General features: G+C 37.6%; 1 protein-coding gene across 6 annotated transcripts in view; it reads left to right on the top strand.

Annotated features, from left to right (window-relative positions):
* The window catches only part of CAPS2 (calcyphosine 2), a 114,298-nt gene that overhangs the window by 73,880 nt on the left and 23,102 nt on the right, over window positions 1-17,316 (top strand). For 5 of the 6 annotated variants that reach the window (XM_086712804.1, XM_086712802.1, XM_086712805.1 and 2 more), the window contains 6 exons: window positions 1,866-1,988; window positions 5,310-5,377; window positions 8,881-9,000; window positions 14,060-14,134; window positions 15,267-15,362; window positions 15,451-15,544. In XM_086712804.1, the coding sequence (XP_086568930.1) occupies window positions 1,866-1,988; window positions 5,310-5,377; window positions 8,881-9,000; window positions 14,060-14,134; window positions 15,267-15,362; window positions 15,451-15,544 (576 nt within the window). Of the gene's footprint in view, window positions 1-1,865; window positions 1,989-3,922; window positions 3,997-5,309; window positions 5,378-8,880; window positions 9,001-14,059; window positions 14,135-15,266; window positions 15,363-15,450; window positions 15,545-17,316 lie in introns of all 6 variants that reach the window. The other variant, XM_086712806.1, reaches the window with a different exon arrangement.

The raw sequence follows: 17,316 nt of genomic DNA on the forward strand, positions 1-17,316 counted from the left end.
CTGGGTGGCTCAGTTGATTAAGCCTTTGATTCTTGATTTTGGCTCAGGTCATGATCTCCCAGTTTGTGGGTTTGAGCCACGAGTCAGGTTCTGTGCTGACAGCACGGAGCCTGCTTGTGATTCTCTCTCTCTCTCTCTCTCTCTCTCTCTCTCTCTCTTCTCTCTGCCTCTTCCCATGCTGGTTCTCTCTATCAAAATAAATAAATAAACACTAAAAAAAGAAGAAATACCAAGGAGGATGGTGTGGTCAGAGGAGGAAGAGGAAGGGAGAGATGAGGAGAGAGTTAAGGGAAGGTGGGGAGGCAGATCTGCGAGGCCTTGTAGACCACGTAAGAACTTTGCCTTTTACTCTGAGGCAGAAAGCACCTTTGCTGTGTTGAGGATGGGTTTTGTGAAGAATGGGGCGAAGCTGGAAGCGGAAAGATATTTGTGGCGTCTGTCACAATAAGCCATACAAGAGATGAGGACAATGGCAGCAGAGTTGGATAAGAAGTGGTCATGATGAGAAACCAGATTCTGGGTAGATTTTGAATAACTGAGAATATTTGCTGAGAATATTTGTTGATGGTTTGGTTGCAGGCTTAGGAGAAAGAGATGATGAAGGATGCCTCTAAAGTTTTGGGCCTGAACAATTGGAAGGGGAGGGAAGACCACCAGGAAGTCTGGTCTGGGGAGGTTAAATTTGACATACCAAGGGGGAAATGTCACCCTTTCCCTTTTGTAAAAGGATAAAAATAAGCTGAAACAAAATAAATAAAAATCTTTTGAAAGTTCCTTTCAGTCTAAACTTAGTGCAGACCTTTGCTTATACTTGAACATAATCTGTTAATTTAATCAGCTTAATTTACCTTATATAATGCTAAACATCTTTTTTGATGCCTGTTAAAATAAATCACTATGCAGGAAAAACAAATATATTAGCAGGTAAATAAATAAAATTATAAAGTATCCTCATAAATTGATTTCCCAGTAGTTAATACTTATACAAGATGTGTTATTCATTTGTTGAATAAATATCGAGTGTTCACAATGTGTGGTCCTGTTCAGGCATCAGGGATACTGCAATAGAAAAGACAGTTCCACCCTAATGGAATGTCTAGCAGGAGAGGCAGGCAATAATTCACAAACAAATGTATAAGATTTCATGTAGTAGTCAAAGGTCATGAAGACAGAGTAGAGTATGAACATGGAGTGTGACCTTTCGAGAAGGATCTAAAGTGAGAACAAACCCTGGAGGAAAAACTCTTGAAATCTATTATGTTTTTGGCAATTGCTATCCCACTGGGACATTTTTGTTGTTGTTGTTAAGGGAATATAAGTACATCTTATATTCAGAGAAAAATTTAGTGTTTATCTTTAGGATCCCAGAGAATCCTTTACCTTAAAGGATAAACCCCATCTCTTAGTACTTCTGAATTTCATTGTATGAAGGAGTGGACATTGCCCATTTTTATTAACTTTACAAAGACTCAAATGGACAATAATAGTTATAATAGTTGCTACTTTGTATCTAATGCTGACTCTATCAGATACTTTTATAGGTGTTGGGCATTTAATCTGTGTGTGTGTGTGTGTGCGTGTGTGTGTGTGTGTGTGTGTGTGTGTGTGTGTGTGAAGTAGATACTGTTATTAATTCCCATTGCCATGAGTAAGCCAAGGCACAGAGAGGTCATCTAGCTAGAAGGTGGAAGAACTGGATTCAAATAGACAATCTGATTGTCAGAGATTGTACTGTTAACTGCTACACAAATAACTATTGACATGTTCAGAGGTGATTTAATACTCTATTTTGTTAAAAACAAATATGCTAAGTATGTGAACTGAGTACAAACTCTCATGAGTTTATTTATTGCTTTCACTTGCAGTGTGTACAAGGTGAAGCAGCCATCATCGATGGTCTTACAACTCTGGATAGGAAGGCCCTCTTACAGCAGGGTTATGCAGACATCCCGTACAATGCACCATGGTGTATGAGGAAGTCTGATGCCGTAAGTTACCAGTATTTTTATTTACTTGTTAACCCATTAAGTTCATTTGCCCTCCAAGATTTTCCAGACTTAAAACTGAATAAATAATTGCAACAATTGAATTTGGACTGAGGTGGATGTTCACTAATGAGTAAATCGAGTCCTCATTTTTACCAATGGTTGCTGTTTGGTATATTTACCATGGAAAAATAGTCTTGAATCTTTAAGAGTTTATAAAAATTTACTTTATGCTATTAAAAATGTTAATTGGCTGCTGTTTTTGTCAGTGGGTTTAATTTAGCATCACCCCTGCCTCCAAAGTAACCTAGTTAGTTTTTTGAAAGTGGTAAGCAAATAAGACTAGAGAAATTCCAGCATGTTAAGGAAAAGGGCAGGAATCAAGTAATTATTCTTTTTTTTAAGGAAAAGGGAAGCAAAGCTCTAGATTCTCAATATTAACTCTAAATTGCATCTTTTATAAAATCATTTGGATTGTTGGATGAGGATCGCTTAGGGCAGATCTGATACAAATAGATAATGACACTTCTATAGTGTCCTGGGGTAATCAGACCAAGCTGCTTGAAGCTGGAGTCCACTGGCTAGCCCAGACACCCCCAAGTGATTAATATCTTAGACATATTAGTAATGAGCTGATGAAATACCAGTGTGTGGTGGTTCCAAAGTTGGGAAAATTCTGGCTTAAATAACCTAAATATAATAAAACATTACAGTTTTAGCCAGTTACATTATCATTATCATTGAGGGAAGTTAATATATATTTTATTGGAATTACAATCATCCAGAATTAGTATGTTCTGAATTGACAACAATGTGTAATCAGTCTCCGGACTATTACTGATTTTCTGTGGATGACCAAGTTACTACCTTGCTATAGTTCTTTTACTAAAACAACATAAACATTATTTTATATGCCTATTATTATTGAGATATTTATGTTTAATAGAATAAGGAATCTTACCAGGATTATCCTAAAATGAAAAAAAGCTACTTTATAAGACAGAACAGTATCCCAGATAAGGCTTACTTTGATATGTTCCTGAAGTTACACTTGAAATGAGTATTACTGATACTTAAGGCCTATTGAGTGTTCTTGATTTCATCCAAAGCCATCTGGGTGTTAGTGGATTTCTTTTACTCACAATCATTTTAATTCACTAAATTCAGCATCACGTACATTTTACTTCATTGTGGTAGCAGGCATTTATCATCCCCCCCACACCCGCCCAAGGAAATGTTTGTGTGAGTACACTTTGAATGCGTTTGAAATTAGTAGTGATTTATTTTTAATTTTTTTTAATGTTTATTTATTTTTGAGACAAAGGGAGACAGAACGCGAGTGGAGGAGGGGCAGAGAGAGAGGGAGACACAGAATCTGAAACAGGCTCCAGGCTCTAAGCTGGATGGGCTCAGAGCCCGATGCGGGGCTTGAACCCACGAACCGTGAGATCATGAACTGAGCCGAAGTCGGATACTTAACTGACTGAGCCACCCAGGCGCCCCAATACTGATTTATTTAAAAAAGATTTATTTTCAACGTTTTTTATTTATTTTTGGGACAGAGAGAAACAGAGCATGAACGGGGGAGGGGCAGAGAGAGAGGGAGACACAGAATCGGAAGCAGGCTCCAGGCTCTGAGCCATCAGCCCAGAGCCCGACCCGGGCTCGAACCCACGGACCGAGAGATGGTGACCTGGCTGAAGTCGGACGCTTAACCGACTGCGCCACCCAGGCGCCCCTGATTTATTTTTAAAATGTAGGTGGAAACATTTTAATTTTTAACCACTTAATTCAACAACACTTAATTCAACAACAGAAGCAGTGAGCCTGTGTGGTTTTTATATCCATCTCTTTTAGTTTGCTAGTCAGTTTTCAACATTATCAGATCCTTTGAATCAGTGTGGCTTCTGCTTCTGATCTGCTTTTTGTTTACACAGGCCTCTAAATCAGTGTGCCTGAGGGTGATTCTAACCTTTCCTACAATAAGCCTCCATAAATGTCAACACTCAAGGTGGGCTTTCTGCATGGGCTTTCTACTCATTAATCTCACCTCTTTTGCTTGCTTCTGAGTTTTACACCTGTGTTCTGGCTGATCTTTTCTGTATATAATTTCATGTTTTAGTCAGTGTTCACTTTCTTCCCCCTTAGACATAAAACATGCTTTGCTGTACCTGTAAGTTACCACAAGTTTTCTAACTTTTTAATTGTGTTTGACATTGATTACTAAACAAGTCATTATAAATTGTCATGAGCTTAGATAACACCAGATGCAGTTATGTTAAATGACATGAACTTTATATGGGGCGTATTTGGATGTGTAAACTGTATCTTAAGTTCTACCAAACCAAAAAAAAAAAAAAAAAAAAAAGAAAGAAAGATGAAATTCAACTATAGACTAATATTTAAATAGTTGTGCCCAAATTTCCAGTTTTCTTAGTAGTTTCTATGATATGCCTTTAGTCATTCTTATTTGAATTTTGCATTAGTTTCAAATGGAGCATTCTCCTTAAGGTTACAAAGCCTTTACCTAAGGAATATTATTGTACTCAATTCCATTTACTACAGTGATCAAGGGAGATGACAGTAATTTACAGTGTAAAAATAGAACAAGCTTTATTTTGACTCCTTAATTTTTTTTAACTTATTTTATTTACTCTTGAAAAGAAACATTTTAGTGAATATAGTCACATTATAATCTAATTGGAGTTGAATGATTACTAATCTTTCAATTTCATATAACCTAAAATATAGTAAAAATATTTTCAAATGAGTTGGAAGAGCAAAAAATAGCGTGAAGATAGTTTAATCAAACCAGCAATTGAGTAATGGATTATATGCATAGAAAATATTATTATCCTTTTAATGATGGAAGGCTTTTTAAAAATATTTATTTTTAGATTTTTGATATCAAGTTGAATGATTCCAATTCAGTTTTAGCTTCATATCTACTACTTACAGTTTTAGAACAAACTCTTTTTGTGTCAGGGTTGGTATTCTTGGAGCAGGTTAAAGTGCCTTTTACAGGGTATCTGTCAAGGATAGGGATATAATAATCTCCTCCTCCTTTATTCTAGCTCCATGACATTCAGAGGCTGTGCATGGAAAACTCTGATGATTTCTACAGAAATTTAAGTGTATCACTTTTTAGGAAATAAATGGTATTTTTAGATTAAATAATTAGGATTCTTTTATTAGTGATGGATATAGTAATCTATATTTAAGAAGGAATTTGGAAATTTAACATATATTTTGGATTCTTGTCTTAACTATAGTATTGTTCTATTTTATGGACAATGAAATTTAAAAAAAATTTTCTCTTCTTAGGAAATTGTGGCTGCAGAGAAGAAGAAACAGACTGTTGCAGAGCAAGTGATGATAGACCACTTATCTAGGTGGGTGAGAGTTAGTAATGAGTAATATAAATCCATTCAGAAAGTTTTCATTAATTTTTTTTATTGTTAGTCAATCAGCAAGTGGCTATCTCAGAGGCTCTCAAACTGTCTCTGTTCACTGCACTCATAGTGTTTTAGTGATTTTGTTTTTCATAGCATTCCTAAGTCAGTAGAAATACCCAACAGTTCTATTTTTAAGTATTTTTATCTAAATAACTTAAGTATTTACTTCATTACAACTTAATGGCCATTTGAAAAAATAATACACATAAATTGAAAGAAACAATATTTTTATTTCATTCTCGAATAGCCTCAATTACTTGTTTGTACCTTTTGGGACAATGCCCAATCCCTCAAACCTTAGAAATGTGTAGGATACTGTCACCTTCACTTTTGACTGCACATGGCACTTACTATTTATCACAGCAACTGTAGAAAACCCTGCTTTGCAACGTTTTGACATCATTGTAACATGATCTCTTGTTCAAACTGTGAATTACCTTGAGCTAGTAGTTCAGGTAGCATCCAACAAATACCAAGTATCACTGTTTCCCTCAAAAATTAAAAATATCTCACGTAGTCCCTATGAATTTTCTGTGGCACCCTAGAGTGACTTGGTGCACAGTTTGGAAACTGCGGGACTGTTAGAAATTTTAAACTTAATCTCCAGTTTCATAACTCTTAGAAAACTGTGTAAAGGTTAAATACCTGCTGTTTCAAATTGCATGATAATATGTAAATATGGCAGGATTTCAGAAAAGGCGGAATAGTCTAGGATGCCTTCAAGAAAGAACTAAGACTTTTGGTTAACTGAAAAAAAATTTTTTTTATGTTTATTTATTTTTGAGAGAGAGAGAGAGACTTAGGATTAGCTTTGAAAAAAAGTATTGCTTGTGTAGATGGCAGAGAGAAAGTGCATTTTTACGTGCATGTTTTTCAGTAACTTGTTTTGAAATAATTAATTATTCTTATAGGCTTCAATGCACCTCCTTCACTTATCTCTTGAACTCACTTTGTCGGTGTTTTCACCCTCACTGTGCCACCACATCTCCTCATAAGATAACGAGTGGCATCCATTTTGTTCCACTAATGGCGATCTCTCGGTTCTCCTTTATTTGACCCAGCAATGTCTTTCTCCACTGGAAACTTTCTCCTTTTTTGAAATACTTTTCTCTTTCCCGTTTGGCTTCCTACACACGACACTTGGCTAGTTTTCCTCCTCCCTTCTGCTCCTTCTCAGTCTTTTCCCCTGGTTCCTTTTCATCACCCCTGCCTTTATATGTGGGAGTACACTGGGCTCCATTCTTGGACTTTTTCTACATGCAGTTCCCAAGTGATCTCATCCAGTATCATGGCTTTAAAACCATTTATACGCTGATGCTTCCCTAATCTAAGGCTCCAGTGGAACATTTGCCAATCTGGGTTCCAGGAAGTTCTTTTCCTTCCCTTTCCCCATGACCAAATCCTCTTTAATTTTCCTCCAAGGCAGCTCCATTCTTCAGGTTATTTAGACCTAAAATCTTGGTGATGCTTTTGATGCCTCTCTTTTTCTCAAATCCTATACTCAGTTTGTCAGCAATCATCTCACTTTCACCCTCACAATAAATTTACTCCTTCTTCTGTCATCATCCCTGCTCACACTGTCATCTTCTTTCTCTTGGATTATTTTAGTCACTTTCTAACTACACTCATCGTGTCTCCATTTGCCCCTTGTTGGTCTATTCTTAACCCAGGAGCCAGAGTAAGTCTATTAAAAAGCAAGCCAGATCAAACCTTCTAGTAATTTTCCACATCAGAGTAATATCTATGTATTGATTACATATCACCATAAAACCTAGTAGCTTGAAACAATAATTAATGTTTGTTTGTTTATTTATTTATTTATTTATTTAGAGTGCAAGCAAGTGGGGGAAGGGCAGAGAGAGAGGAGACAGAGGATCCGAAGGGGTCTCTGCCTGACAGCGGAGAGCCTGAAGGGAGGCTCGAACTCACGAACTGTGAGATCATGACCTAAGCCCAAGTCGGACGCTTAACTGACTAAGCCACCCAGGCGCCCCCTAAGACAATAATTAATTAGAGCTCATGTATCTTCAGATTAACTGTCTAAGCTAGGCTTGGCCAAGTGGTTCTTACTTTTTACTTACTTTGGCCAGTTACATATGAATAAAAACATTGGTCTCAGTTCAGAGCTTAGGACTTAGGAAGCCTTATGTGTTCCCACTTGGCCTTTTTGTGCTTTCACTATATTTATGAGAACACAGCTTGGCCCACCCACTGGTCTTAAGAAGAACGTGACTCTGCAAATGCACCTGGGCCACTTAGCCAAGATTATCCTTGACAAGCAGATCCACAAACAACCCACACTTACGTAAGTTAGTTTAGTTGAGATCAGCAGAGCCATCCAGCTCTATATAATGGCCAAAGCAAGTCAAATGGCTAAGCCCAAAGCTAAAGGGGAAGAAAGTACAGTACACCTATAATGAGGCCATGGCAAGGATATGGATCAGGTGTGCTAAAAAATTGTCAATAATATAGTTTACCCAAGCGCTACATGATCTGCCCATCATTAGACCTTGGATCACTTTTCCTGCTTCTCTCCCTCTCTTATCTATTCTGTTCCAGCCACTCAGCTTCCTCCCTGTTCTCAAACATACCATAAGGTTCATTCCTGTCTTAGGTACCTTGCGTTTATCTTCCCTTCTGCTTGGAATGCTTTTCCCCCAGAAATCCATATTGTTGCTTACTTACTTTGCTTCACATCTTTTTTCAGAAGTCATCAATACAATGTCTATTTGTTGAAACAATAATAAGAGAGAGACATGGGGGCGCCTGTGTGGTTCAGTAGGTTAAGCATCTTTTTTTTAAGGTTTATTTTATTTGTTTTTGAGAGAGCATGAGTAAGGGAGGGACAGAGAGAGAGGGGGACAGAGGATCTGAAATGGGATCCATGCTGACAGCAATAAGCCCAATGTGGGACTTGAACTCACGAACCACGAGATCATGACCTGAGTTGAAGCCAGATGTTCAACCCACTGGGCCACCCAGGCATCCCAAGCATCTGACTCTTGATTTCAGCTCAGGTCATGATCTCATGGTTTGTGGGCTTAACGCCCAAGTTGGGCTCTGTGCTGGCAGCACAGAACCTGCTTGAGATTCTCTGTCTCCCTCTCTCTCTGCTCCTCCTCCTGCTTGTGCGTTCTCTCTCTCTCTCTCTCTCAAAATAAACAAATAATCATTAAAAAAATTAAAGAGAGACATGAAGCTCAGAGTTTTCTCAAAAATTTCAGTGTATTTTTAGATAATATTTATGGAAAAAGATTGATAGGAGTGTTTTTTGTATGGCTAGTAGTTTTTAATTATTAAATTTATTCATTCAGTATCTGGCAAATATATAATTGTAAGTTTGCGTTGGTAGTTGAGCTTTTCTAGCTGCTTACACATATGTGAATGCTAGAGTCATGCGTTATCACACTGAATTGTCAGACTTTGTATTTTCTGTGTAGGGCTGTGATCAGTGATCCAGAACAAAACTTAACCTCCGAGAGACAAGAAAGCATTCATATCGTTCCAGATTCAAAGATGGCACCTCTTCGATTTAGAAAAAGAACGCTACATGAAACTAAGTAAGAGGACTTCACTTATATCGAATGAGGATATAGTATGCTATAAATGAATTTTTAAAAATATACTTTTGTGTCTAACTGAAAAGACCTTTTTATTGGCTTATTTTTGCTTTTTTCTATATAAAAGGAAGTGGAATTTTTGGAGTTCAGATCTCGGTTCTGCCAATTTAGGGTATTGGGGTATACTTTGCCCTCTAGGGTTTTTATTAGTAACTTAGGAATGACAGCTACAACCTTAGGAGATAATATATGTGACAATATACAATATAGTAACTGAGACATTTGTATGTGTTGAATCTCATTGATATAATGTATTCAAAGTTAGTATTATTTAAACATTTATCATTATTATTATTATTATTGCCATTTTGCCTTTTACGTTGTAGCTTATGAAATCTTTGGGCTTTCACAGTTTTGGGGTGCAGTCCACTTAAATTTGTCAACAACTTCACTGGCAGGTGATGGCTCGCTTCAGCATCAATAGACACAAAATCCACTGGTTTCTGCAGCAATGCTTTCATATTTTCAGACTGCTGGACATGCCAAGAAGTACTTCTTTAGAACTGTTCTCTTTTGTTTCATTCTTATTTTCTGGAAGGGTGTTTCCATACTCAAAGGTATTGTGGATTAATTGCCTATGGCTGCTGTGACAAATTACCACACACAGTATTTTAAAGCAACACAAATTCATCCTCTCACAGTTCTGGAGGTCAGAAGCCTAAAAGCAAGGTGTTGACGGGGCTGCATTCCTTCTGGAGGCTTCAGGGGAGAATCCATTTTCTTGTCTCTTTCAGCTTCTAGAGGCTGCCTTTATTCCTTGGCTAATGGCCCCTTCCTCCATGCTCAAAGCCAGCAATGGCTGCTCGTTTTTCTTGTTTTTTATCACTCTGACACTGCTCTTCTGTAGTCACAGTATCCCTCTGCTTTCCTCTCATAAAGACACTTGTGATTGCATTGAATCCAGCTGGGTAATTTAAGATAATTTCCTCATCTCAGTGTCTGGAGTCATACATGCAAAGTCCCTTTTATCATATCATGTAATTGTAATATATTTACATGTTCTGAGGTACAGGGTATGAACAACTCTGGAGGGTCATTATTCAGCTAACACATCTAAACTTCTCTTTGTGTTTTTAGAGTTTATTTATTTATTTTGAGGGGGGGAGGCACAAGTGGCGGGGTGGGGGAGGGGAGAGAATTCCAAGCAGGCTCCACACTGTGGGCACAGAGCCCGACTCCAGGCTTGAACCCACGAACTGTGAGATCATGAGCTAAGCTGAAATCAAGGGTCGGATGCTTAACCAACTGAGCCACCCAGGTGCCCCTAAATGTTTTCTTTTTCTAAAGTAAACTTTTTTTTTTTAAATTTTTTTTTTCAACGTTTATTTATTTTTGGGACAGAGAGAGACAGAGCATTAACGGGGGAGGGGCAGAGAGAGAGGGAGACACAGAATCGGAAACAGGCTCCAGGCTCTGAGCCATCAGCCCAGAGCCCGATGCGGGGCTCGAACTCACGGACCGCGAGATCGTGACCTGGTTGAAGTCGGACACTCAACCGACTGCGCCACCCAGGCGCCCCTCTAAAGTAAACTTTTATTGAAATAAAGTATATGTCCACAAAATGTACACAGTTTAAGTGTACAGCAAAGGAATTTCCACAAAGTGAACAATACTCAGGTCCCAAGTTCCTACATCAAGAAATAGAATATTACGAACATCCCAGAAACTCCCCTTGCCTGCCTATCCCCTTCCCCTACCATAACAGGGTAACCTCTCTGTCCTGATATCATAGATGGTAACTGCCTTATTATAAACTTACTGAAGTCACAAAATTTAGACACTATGTATCTGGCTTCTTTTTGCTCAACATGTTTATGAGTCAACATGTTATGAGTTGTTATTTGTTTTTGTCTTTTATTCTCACTGTACAGTATTTCATTGTATATAAATATGCCACAGTTTATTTACTCACGATGTTGATGGACATTTGGCTGTTTCAGAGTGGTGCTTCCATGAACTTTGGTGTATGCCTTTTGGTGAACATACGTCCTCGTTTCTGCTCAGTACATACTTAGAAGTGGAATTACTGGACCATTTAGTATCCATTTGTTCAGCTCTAAAAAATAATGCCGAATAGTTTTTCAGAGTGGTGGCTGCAATTAGCACTCCCACCTGTAGCAGTAAGAGGATTCTGGTTCACCACATCTTTGCTGGTGTTCAGTATTGTCAGTGTCTTTCATCTTAGTTCTTATGGGTGTGTTATCAGTATCCCCTTGTATGAAACAGATCTCCTCTTACATGAATCTTCCCTTCAAGTCTGTTGGGTTATCTTCTTTGCATTGATCTGTGGAACTTAATTTATATATTCTTGGTACAAGTCCTTTTTCAGTTATATTTGTTGGACAGATCTTTTCTTCCTCTATGGTCACCTTTTCATTTTCTTGATCAAGTCTTTTGCTGAATAGGAGTTTACTAATTTTGATGTAGACCAGTTTGCCGATCTTTCCACTTATCGTTAGTGCCCTATGTATCTTCAGGAAATCTCTACCTATCACAAACTCATTGTCCCCCTAACTCATAATGCTGCTTATGTCCTAATATATCAAATTATTATAAATGCGTGGTTGGTGTCTAGGCTTTTCCTTTAGTCTCATCTCCCTATTGTGTATTTCTGCACCAATATCATCCTGTCTTAATTGGTATTGCTTTCTTTTAGAGTAATTAGAAAAAAACCTTCAATATTGGCTTGATGTAATACGCCCTTTCCTCTTCTATATAAATTTTATTTTACTTATTTTTTAATTTAGTTTTTTAATGTTTATTATTGAAGAGAGAAACAGGGAAAGAGCATGAACAGGTGAGGGGCAGAGAGAGACGGAGACACAGAATCTGAAGCAGGCTCCAGGCTCCGAGCTGTCAGCACAGAGCCTGACTTGACTTGGGGCTTGACCTCATGAACCATGAGATCGTGACCTGAGCCAAAGTCGGATGCTTATCCAACTGAGCCATCCAGGCACCCCTTGTCAATATAAATTTTAGATTGAGCCTCCTTCAGTGAAAAATACTATAGTGGTATTAGTTAGAATTACTGAATTCATGGATTTCGTCCTCCCACATTCATTCTTCCTGGAGAAGGAGAAGAGGATTTTGCTTCAGAGTTGGAAGTGGGAATAGCAGGTATAGGGCAGCCCTTCCTCTTCTCTTTTCCTTGGGAGCCAGCTGCCTGCAGAAGCTGCTCAAGGCGTTATATTTTGCAGGGTCCCTACCCACTGGGAATGAGTGGGTTAGTCATATAATACAGTTAGTAATATAATTAGTAATATAGTATGTAGTAATAGTATATAGTATATAGTAATAGTATATAGTATATAGTAATATAGTATATAGTTAGTAATATAATAAAATACATATTTTAATCTTCATCTGCCTGATTCTTATTTTGTATTGGTTAAGAACTTGGGTAGAAGTGTTTGGTACTACTTATTGGATACTTAAAACCTTAGCATAGAACTTTCCATTTATGATGTAAATGTTTTATTCTTTTATCTTTTCACGGAGACTCTAGACTCTAAGCTGCTGTTACTTCAACCTATCACTGTTAAATTGAATTCTGTTCATCTTTGAGAAGCTATCTAATATAATGGTTATGAGCAAGGTTGGGCTCTGTCATGCAGTAATTATATGACTCTGTAAAATTTATATGTAAGATGGGATAATAGTACTTCATGAAGTTATTGCAAGCATTGAATGGACCAATGCACATTTAAGTGATTTTAATAGTGACTGATGTCTAGAAGTTCTCAATAAATAGTAGCTGTTATTGCTGTTTTTTTCTCAGCATTTAGAATTTTTTTAGGCCTGTAGTGAGCATTCAATATGCGCATTAATACTAATGGATTAGGTTGAATCGAGATGACCAATTTTTCATGGCTCCATCCTGTGTTCACAAACTCCTTTGGTCCATAGGCTCTTGTTGTGTGTATCCTGTTTACCTTTCATAGAGACTTAGATTTTATTGAAGTATTACTTTTCAAGATCCCAATGACTCATATACTCACTTACTATTTACATTATTGCAGTTTCATTACACCTGCAGTTTTATTGGAGTGCCAAAAAATTATTTAGGAAGGAGAGTAAAGACACATGACCAATTTTTCAGATTTCTTAATATAAAGGAGATTACTAGTAACAGGGTTCCAAAGTGTGGATATTTGGGTTTTATTTCATATTATTAAACAAAATTTTAGGACTAGCAATCTTCGTGAGGTCATTTTGTGCTTCATGAAGGCCATAAGATTAAATAAGCAGCCTGGGGTCTTACAGCTAGACCTCTCGCAAGGCTGGAGCCTCTTCCAGCATCCTTTTCCATTATTCTGTTATGTTGGTAAGGAATGTTTTCAGCTGCCCGTGACTGAAAACTTGACGGATGGTGACCTAAACAAGTCAGGATTTATTTTTCTTACATGACCAGTTGCCTGGAGGTAATGGTTGGTTTTAGGCCAGTGGCTCAGTGATGACGCAGCTCTGGGCTGGCTTTCTCAGGATCTTATTGGCCTTTCTGACATGCTTGCCTGATGGCTGGCATCTTTTCCCTGCCACATTCACAGGCAGGAACTGTTCCCATGTCACACTCTGTCACCAGGGTAAAAGAAAGTCTTTCCTGGAAGTTATTGGCAGGACTTTGTCCCTTAGTTACTTCTAATGGAAAAAAACTAAAAAAGCAAATTATATGGTTGGAGGGAGGCATAGAACAGGGTTAGAAATGGCTGCAGGTAGGACCAGTTACAAATGTGCTGTTTACTTGTGTAGCACTTTGATACTATACATTCAAATAGAAGTCATTCATGTGTTATACACTGCATCTCAGGGTTATTTCCTCCGAGTCGGCTTCAGTGAGCACTCAAAATGCGGGGTGAGGCGGGGGGGGGGTGGTTATAACTTCGTCTTCATTCTGTGCGTTTCAAAATATCAACGTAACTTTTTCTCGTACTTCATCATTTACATCAAGTGTAGTGTAAGTAACTTTAAAATAATTATTGACCAGTGTATTTCTTAACAGGATAAGAACCCATTCTACATTAACTGAAAACATGCTTTCCCACAAAGTACAGTTTGATGGTAGGATCATATCAAGGTAATTGTGATTTTATTAAACTTCTAATTCTATAATTGTAAAACATAGTCTCTTCAAATAGAAATAAGAATAATGAGATTAGTTAGTTTTGTCACATTTAAATAAAAAATGTGAATGTAGAATGAACATTTTAGGTAATATATATTAGTATGTTGCAAAAATTATAGGAACTAGGAACCTACAAATAAGACATTTTAATTAGAAGTTATTTAAAAAGTGATTTTAAAATGTCTTTCGAAAAGAAACTTAGAAATGAATTTTTTGATGATATATACTACTAGTAGAAAATGGTAGACCATTTAAAAATTAACCTTTATGTAAGCTGCTTTATTTGATTTTCCTTTAATGGTTTAAATCACTAGTAGATTATTGATAGATACAGGAAAGTGAGAAGAAAGATGATTCTCACATATGTTATCTCTGTCTTATAAACTTCCAATCATACAAAATGCTGATGTTCTTTGTGTATATTAAAGGTGAAGTGTGTTTTTAAAAGTTACCATGTTTGTTTAGTGATTTTAAACTTTCTTTTTTCGTTAAAAATTTTTTTCTAATGTTTATTTTTGGGAGAGAGACAAAGATAGAGACAGAGCATGAGCAAGGAAGGGAGGGCAGAGAGAGAGAGAGAGAGAGAGAGAGAGAGAGAGAATCCAAAGGAGGCTCCAGACTCTGAGCTGTTAGCACAGAGCCCGAGGTGGGGCTCAAACTCACAAACCGTGAGATCGTGACCTGAGCCAAAGTTGGACGCTTAACTGACTGAGCCACCCAGGAGCCCCTTAAACTTTCTATTAATGGCAAACATGAAAATATCTATCCTTGAGTGGCTTCTTGCAAGGTCAACATTTAAAAAAAATTTTCACTTTATCTTAAAATTCTATGTCAAAATAGTAATCTAAATTGTAATATATCTATATTCATGTCAGTGTAAGGTAAAGCTTTTTCTCCATCCAAATCTTACTTAAACTGGCACTTCAGCAAGCCAGGTCGTTTCCCCCGTAGCTGTCCATAATGCTTGCTCTTTGGCATACATTCAAGAGAGTAATGCTATTCTTTGACATACACAATTCTGGTTTATTATTTAATTTGAAAATTAGCCTATTTGAAAATCCTTAATATTATTCTATTTTTCTAGAAATGGACGTGATGCTTGCAGAGAGCTGATTGGGTTCTTTTTTACTCATGACCAGTCCCTAACAATTTATGAATATCGGCAATTTGGGAAAAATAGGTATGCCATAAAACATTGTTACAACTCTCAAGATGATGACTTCTGAGAGAATCTGACTAACTTTGCACTTTTATCATTTAACTTCTAGAACAAATGTGCTACCTTTTATTCAAAAAAACATTTATAGTCATCAGTGTGGACGAAGAAAAGGAAAACAATACCAACTTGGTGATTTTTATATTGTAAGTTAAGTATGTATGTATGCCAATGTTTTAATACCAGATGTTGAATTTTGTAGGATCCTGTGGGGGTGGAGGAACAGGGTTTCTAGTTTTCAGTTTATTACCTCTACTCTTTACAGGGCAGGGGCATTTGTGTAAGTGGCTAACGGTTGCTCTTTCCCCAGGAGGTTCTGCCTCTCAGGTCCAGATCCCGGTGGCCTGAATGTAAGCATAGCATTTATTCCCCGTAACAATCTACCGTTCCCCACAAATCTGAGATGTAAGTTTGGGAGAACTTGTCTCTTGGTACTTTTAAGGCCTTCAAGGCTGTGCCACTAGGTATGTGGCTACTTCAGTAGTACCGGGAGTAATGCATCTCATAATTGCAGGCTTATCTCCTGAAGATGCATGTTTTTCTCTGTATAGAGGGATACTTGGCCTCTGGAGCTGTCATATATCTGATAGTTAGCTTATCCTCCTTGTGATTTCCCCACCTCACACAACTACTGACTTATGGTGTATAACAAAGATTCCCTAGAATGGGTTGGTCTTCGGTAATATTACAGTTTGTGTAGTGCTCTTAAATTTTGTTTTGTATTTATTTTTGTTTTTAAAGTAAGCTCTACGCTCATTGTGGGGCTTGAACTCATGACCCTGAGATCAAGAGTCGCGTGCTCTGTGGACTGAGACAGCCAGGAGCCCCTAGTGCTCTTAAATTTTAAATTACTATGTTTATATTATCTCAAATGTAGCACTATCCACAGTGACCATCCAGGTAACATATCTACTCATAGGATAAACATTGGAGATAGAACAGTGAATAAGTTAAGTCAGTTTCCTACTTTCATGGAGCTTACACTCTAATGGGAAATACAGTCAAAAAGGAGGGCTGGATAGGAGGGGCAATGATTCAGTTTTGTTGGGTCAAAAGAGGCTTCCTGGAAAAAGCGCCATCCAACATTGACCTAGAAAAGGAATTAGCTAGGCTGGGATAAGTAGATAGGAGAGGAAAGGCTTCCAGGTGGAGGAGACAGCTCGTGCAAAGAACAAAAGCATGAAAGAACATGGCTTATTTGGAGAACCGGAAGTAGTTAGCTGGCTGAACTTTAGTTCAAGTTAAGAGTTGGCAAGAGAGGAGTCAGAGCTTATTAACAGTAGACTTATATTAAAGAGTTATCTAAAATGTATTGGGGTGTCATTGAAAGATGATAGGTGGATGGAACAAGGGGAGCTGACATTATCTGTTTTGTGACTTAGAAAGATCTTTCTAGTTACAATATGGGGAATGGATTGAAGACTAGTAGAAAGAACCAGATTGGACTGAATAATATCAATTAGGAAGGAGGTAACGGCAACCTGAATTAGGCAAGTGGCTGTGTCTCTGAAGCTAATTAGAAAAAAAATTTAAAGTCTTCAGGAGGCAGAATCAATAAGATGTTGTGACTAGTTACATGAGGAGTTGGGGTGAGGAAAAACTTTAGATCTTAAACTTGGATTAAATAAATACACTAGACATATGTCAGTCTAGCCTGCTTCTTGAGATCTAGAGAACATCAACTCCAAATCCCATTTCACAACCTGCAGACAGAACGTTTCACGTCTATCCCCAAATTAAAGTTACCTCGTGCTTTGAGCTGCTGCTTTAATGATTTAGTGTAGTTTATGATTTATTCTCACTATCCCTGTTCTGTATTACTTGAACCAGATGTGGAACTCTGCTGCCTTTTATGATTTCCAAGAAACAAATGGGGTGGAGAGGAGAAGGAAGAAAGAGAAAAGAAAGCAGGGAGGGA

This window comes from Puma concolor, chromosome B4 (genome assembly GCF_028749965.1).
Source record: "Puma concolor isolate L17-30 chromosome B4, mPumCon1.1.hap2, whole genome shotgun sequence".
Taxonomy (NCBI): Eukaryota; Metazoa; Chordata; class Mammalia; order Carnivora; family Felidae; genus Puma; species Puma concolor.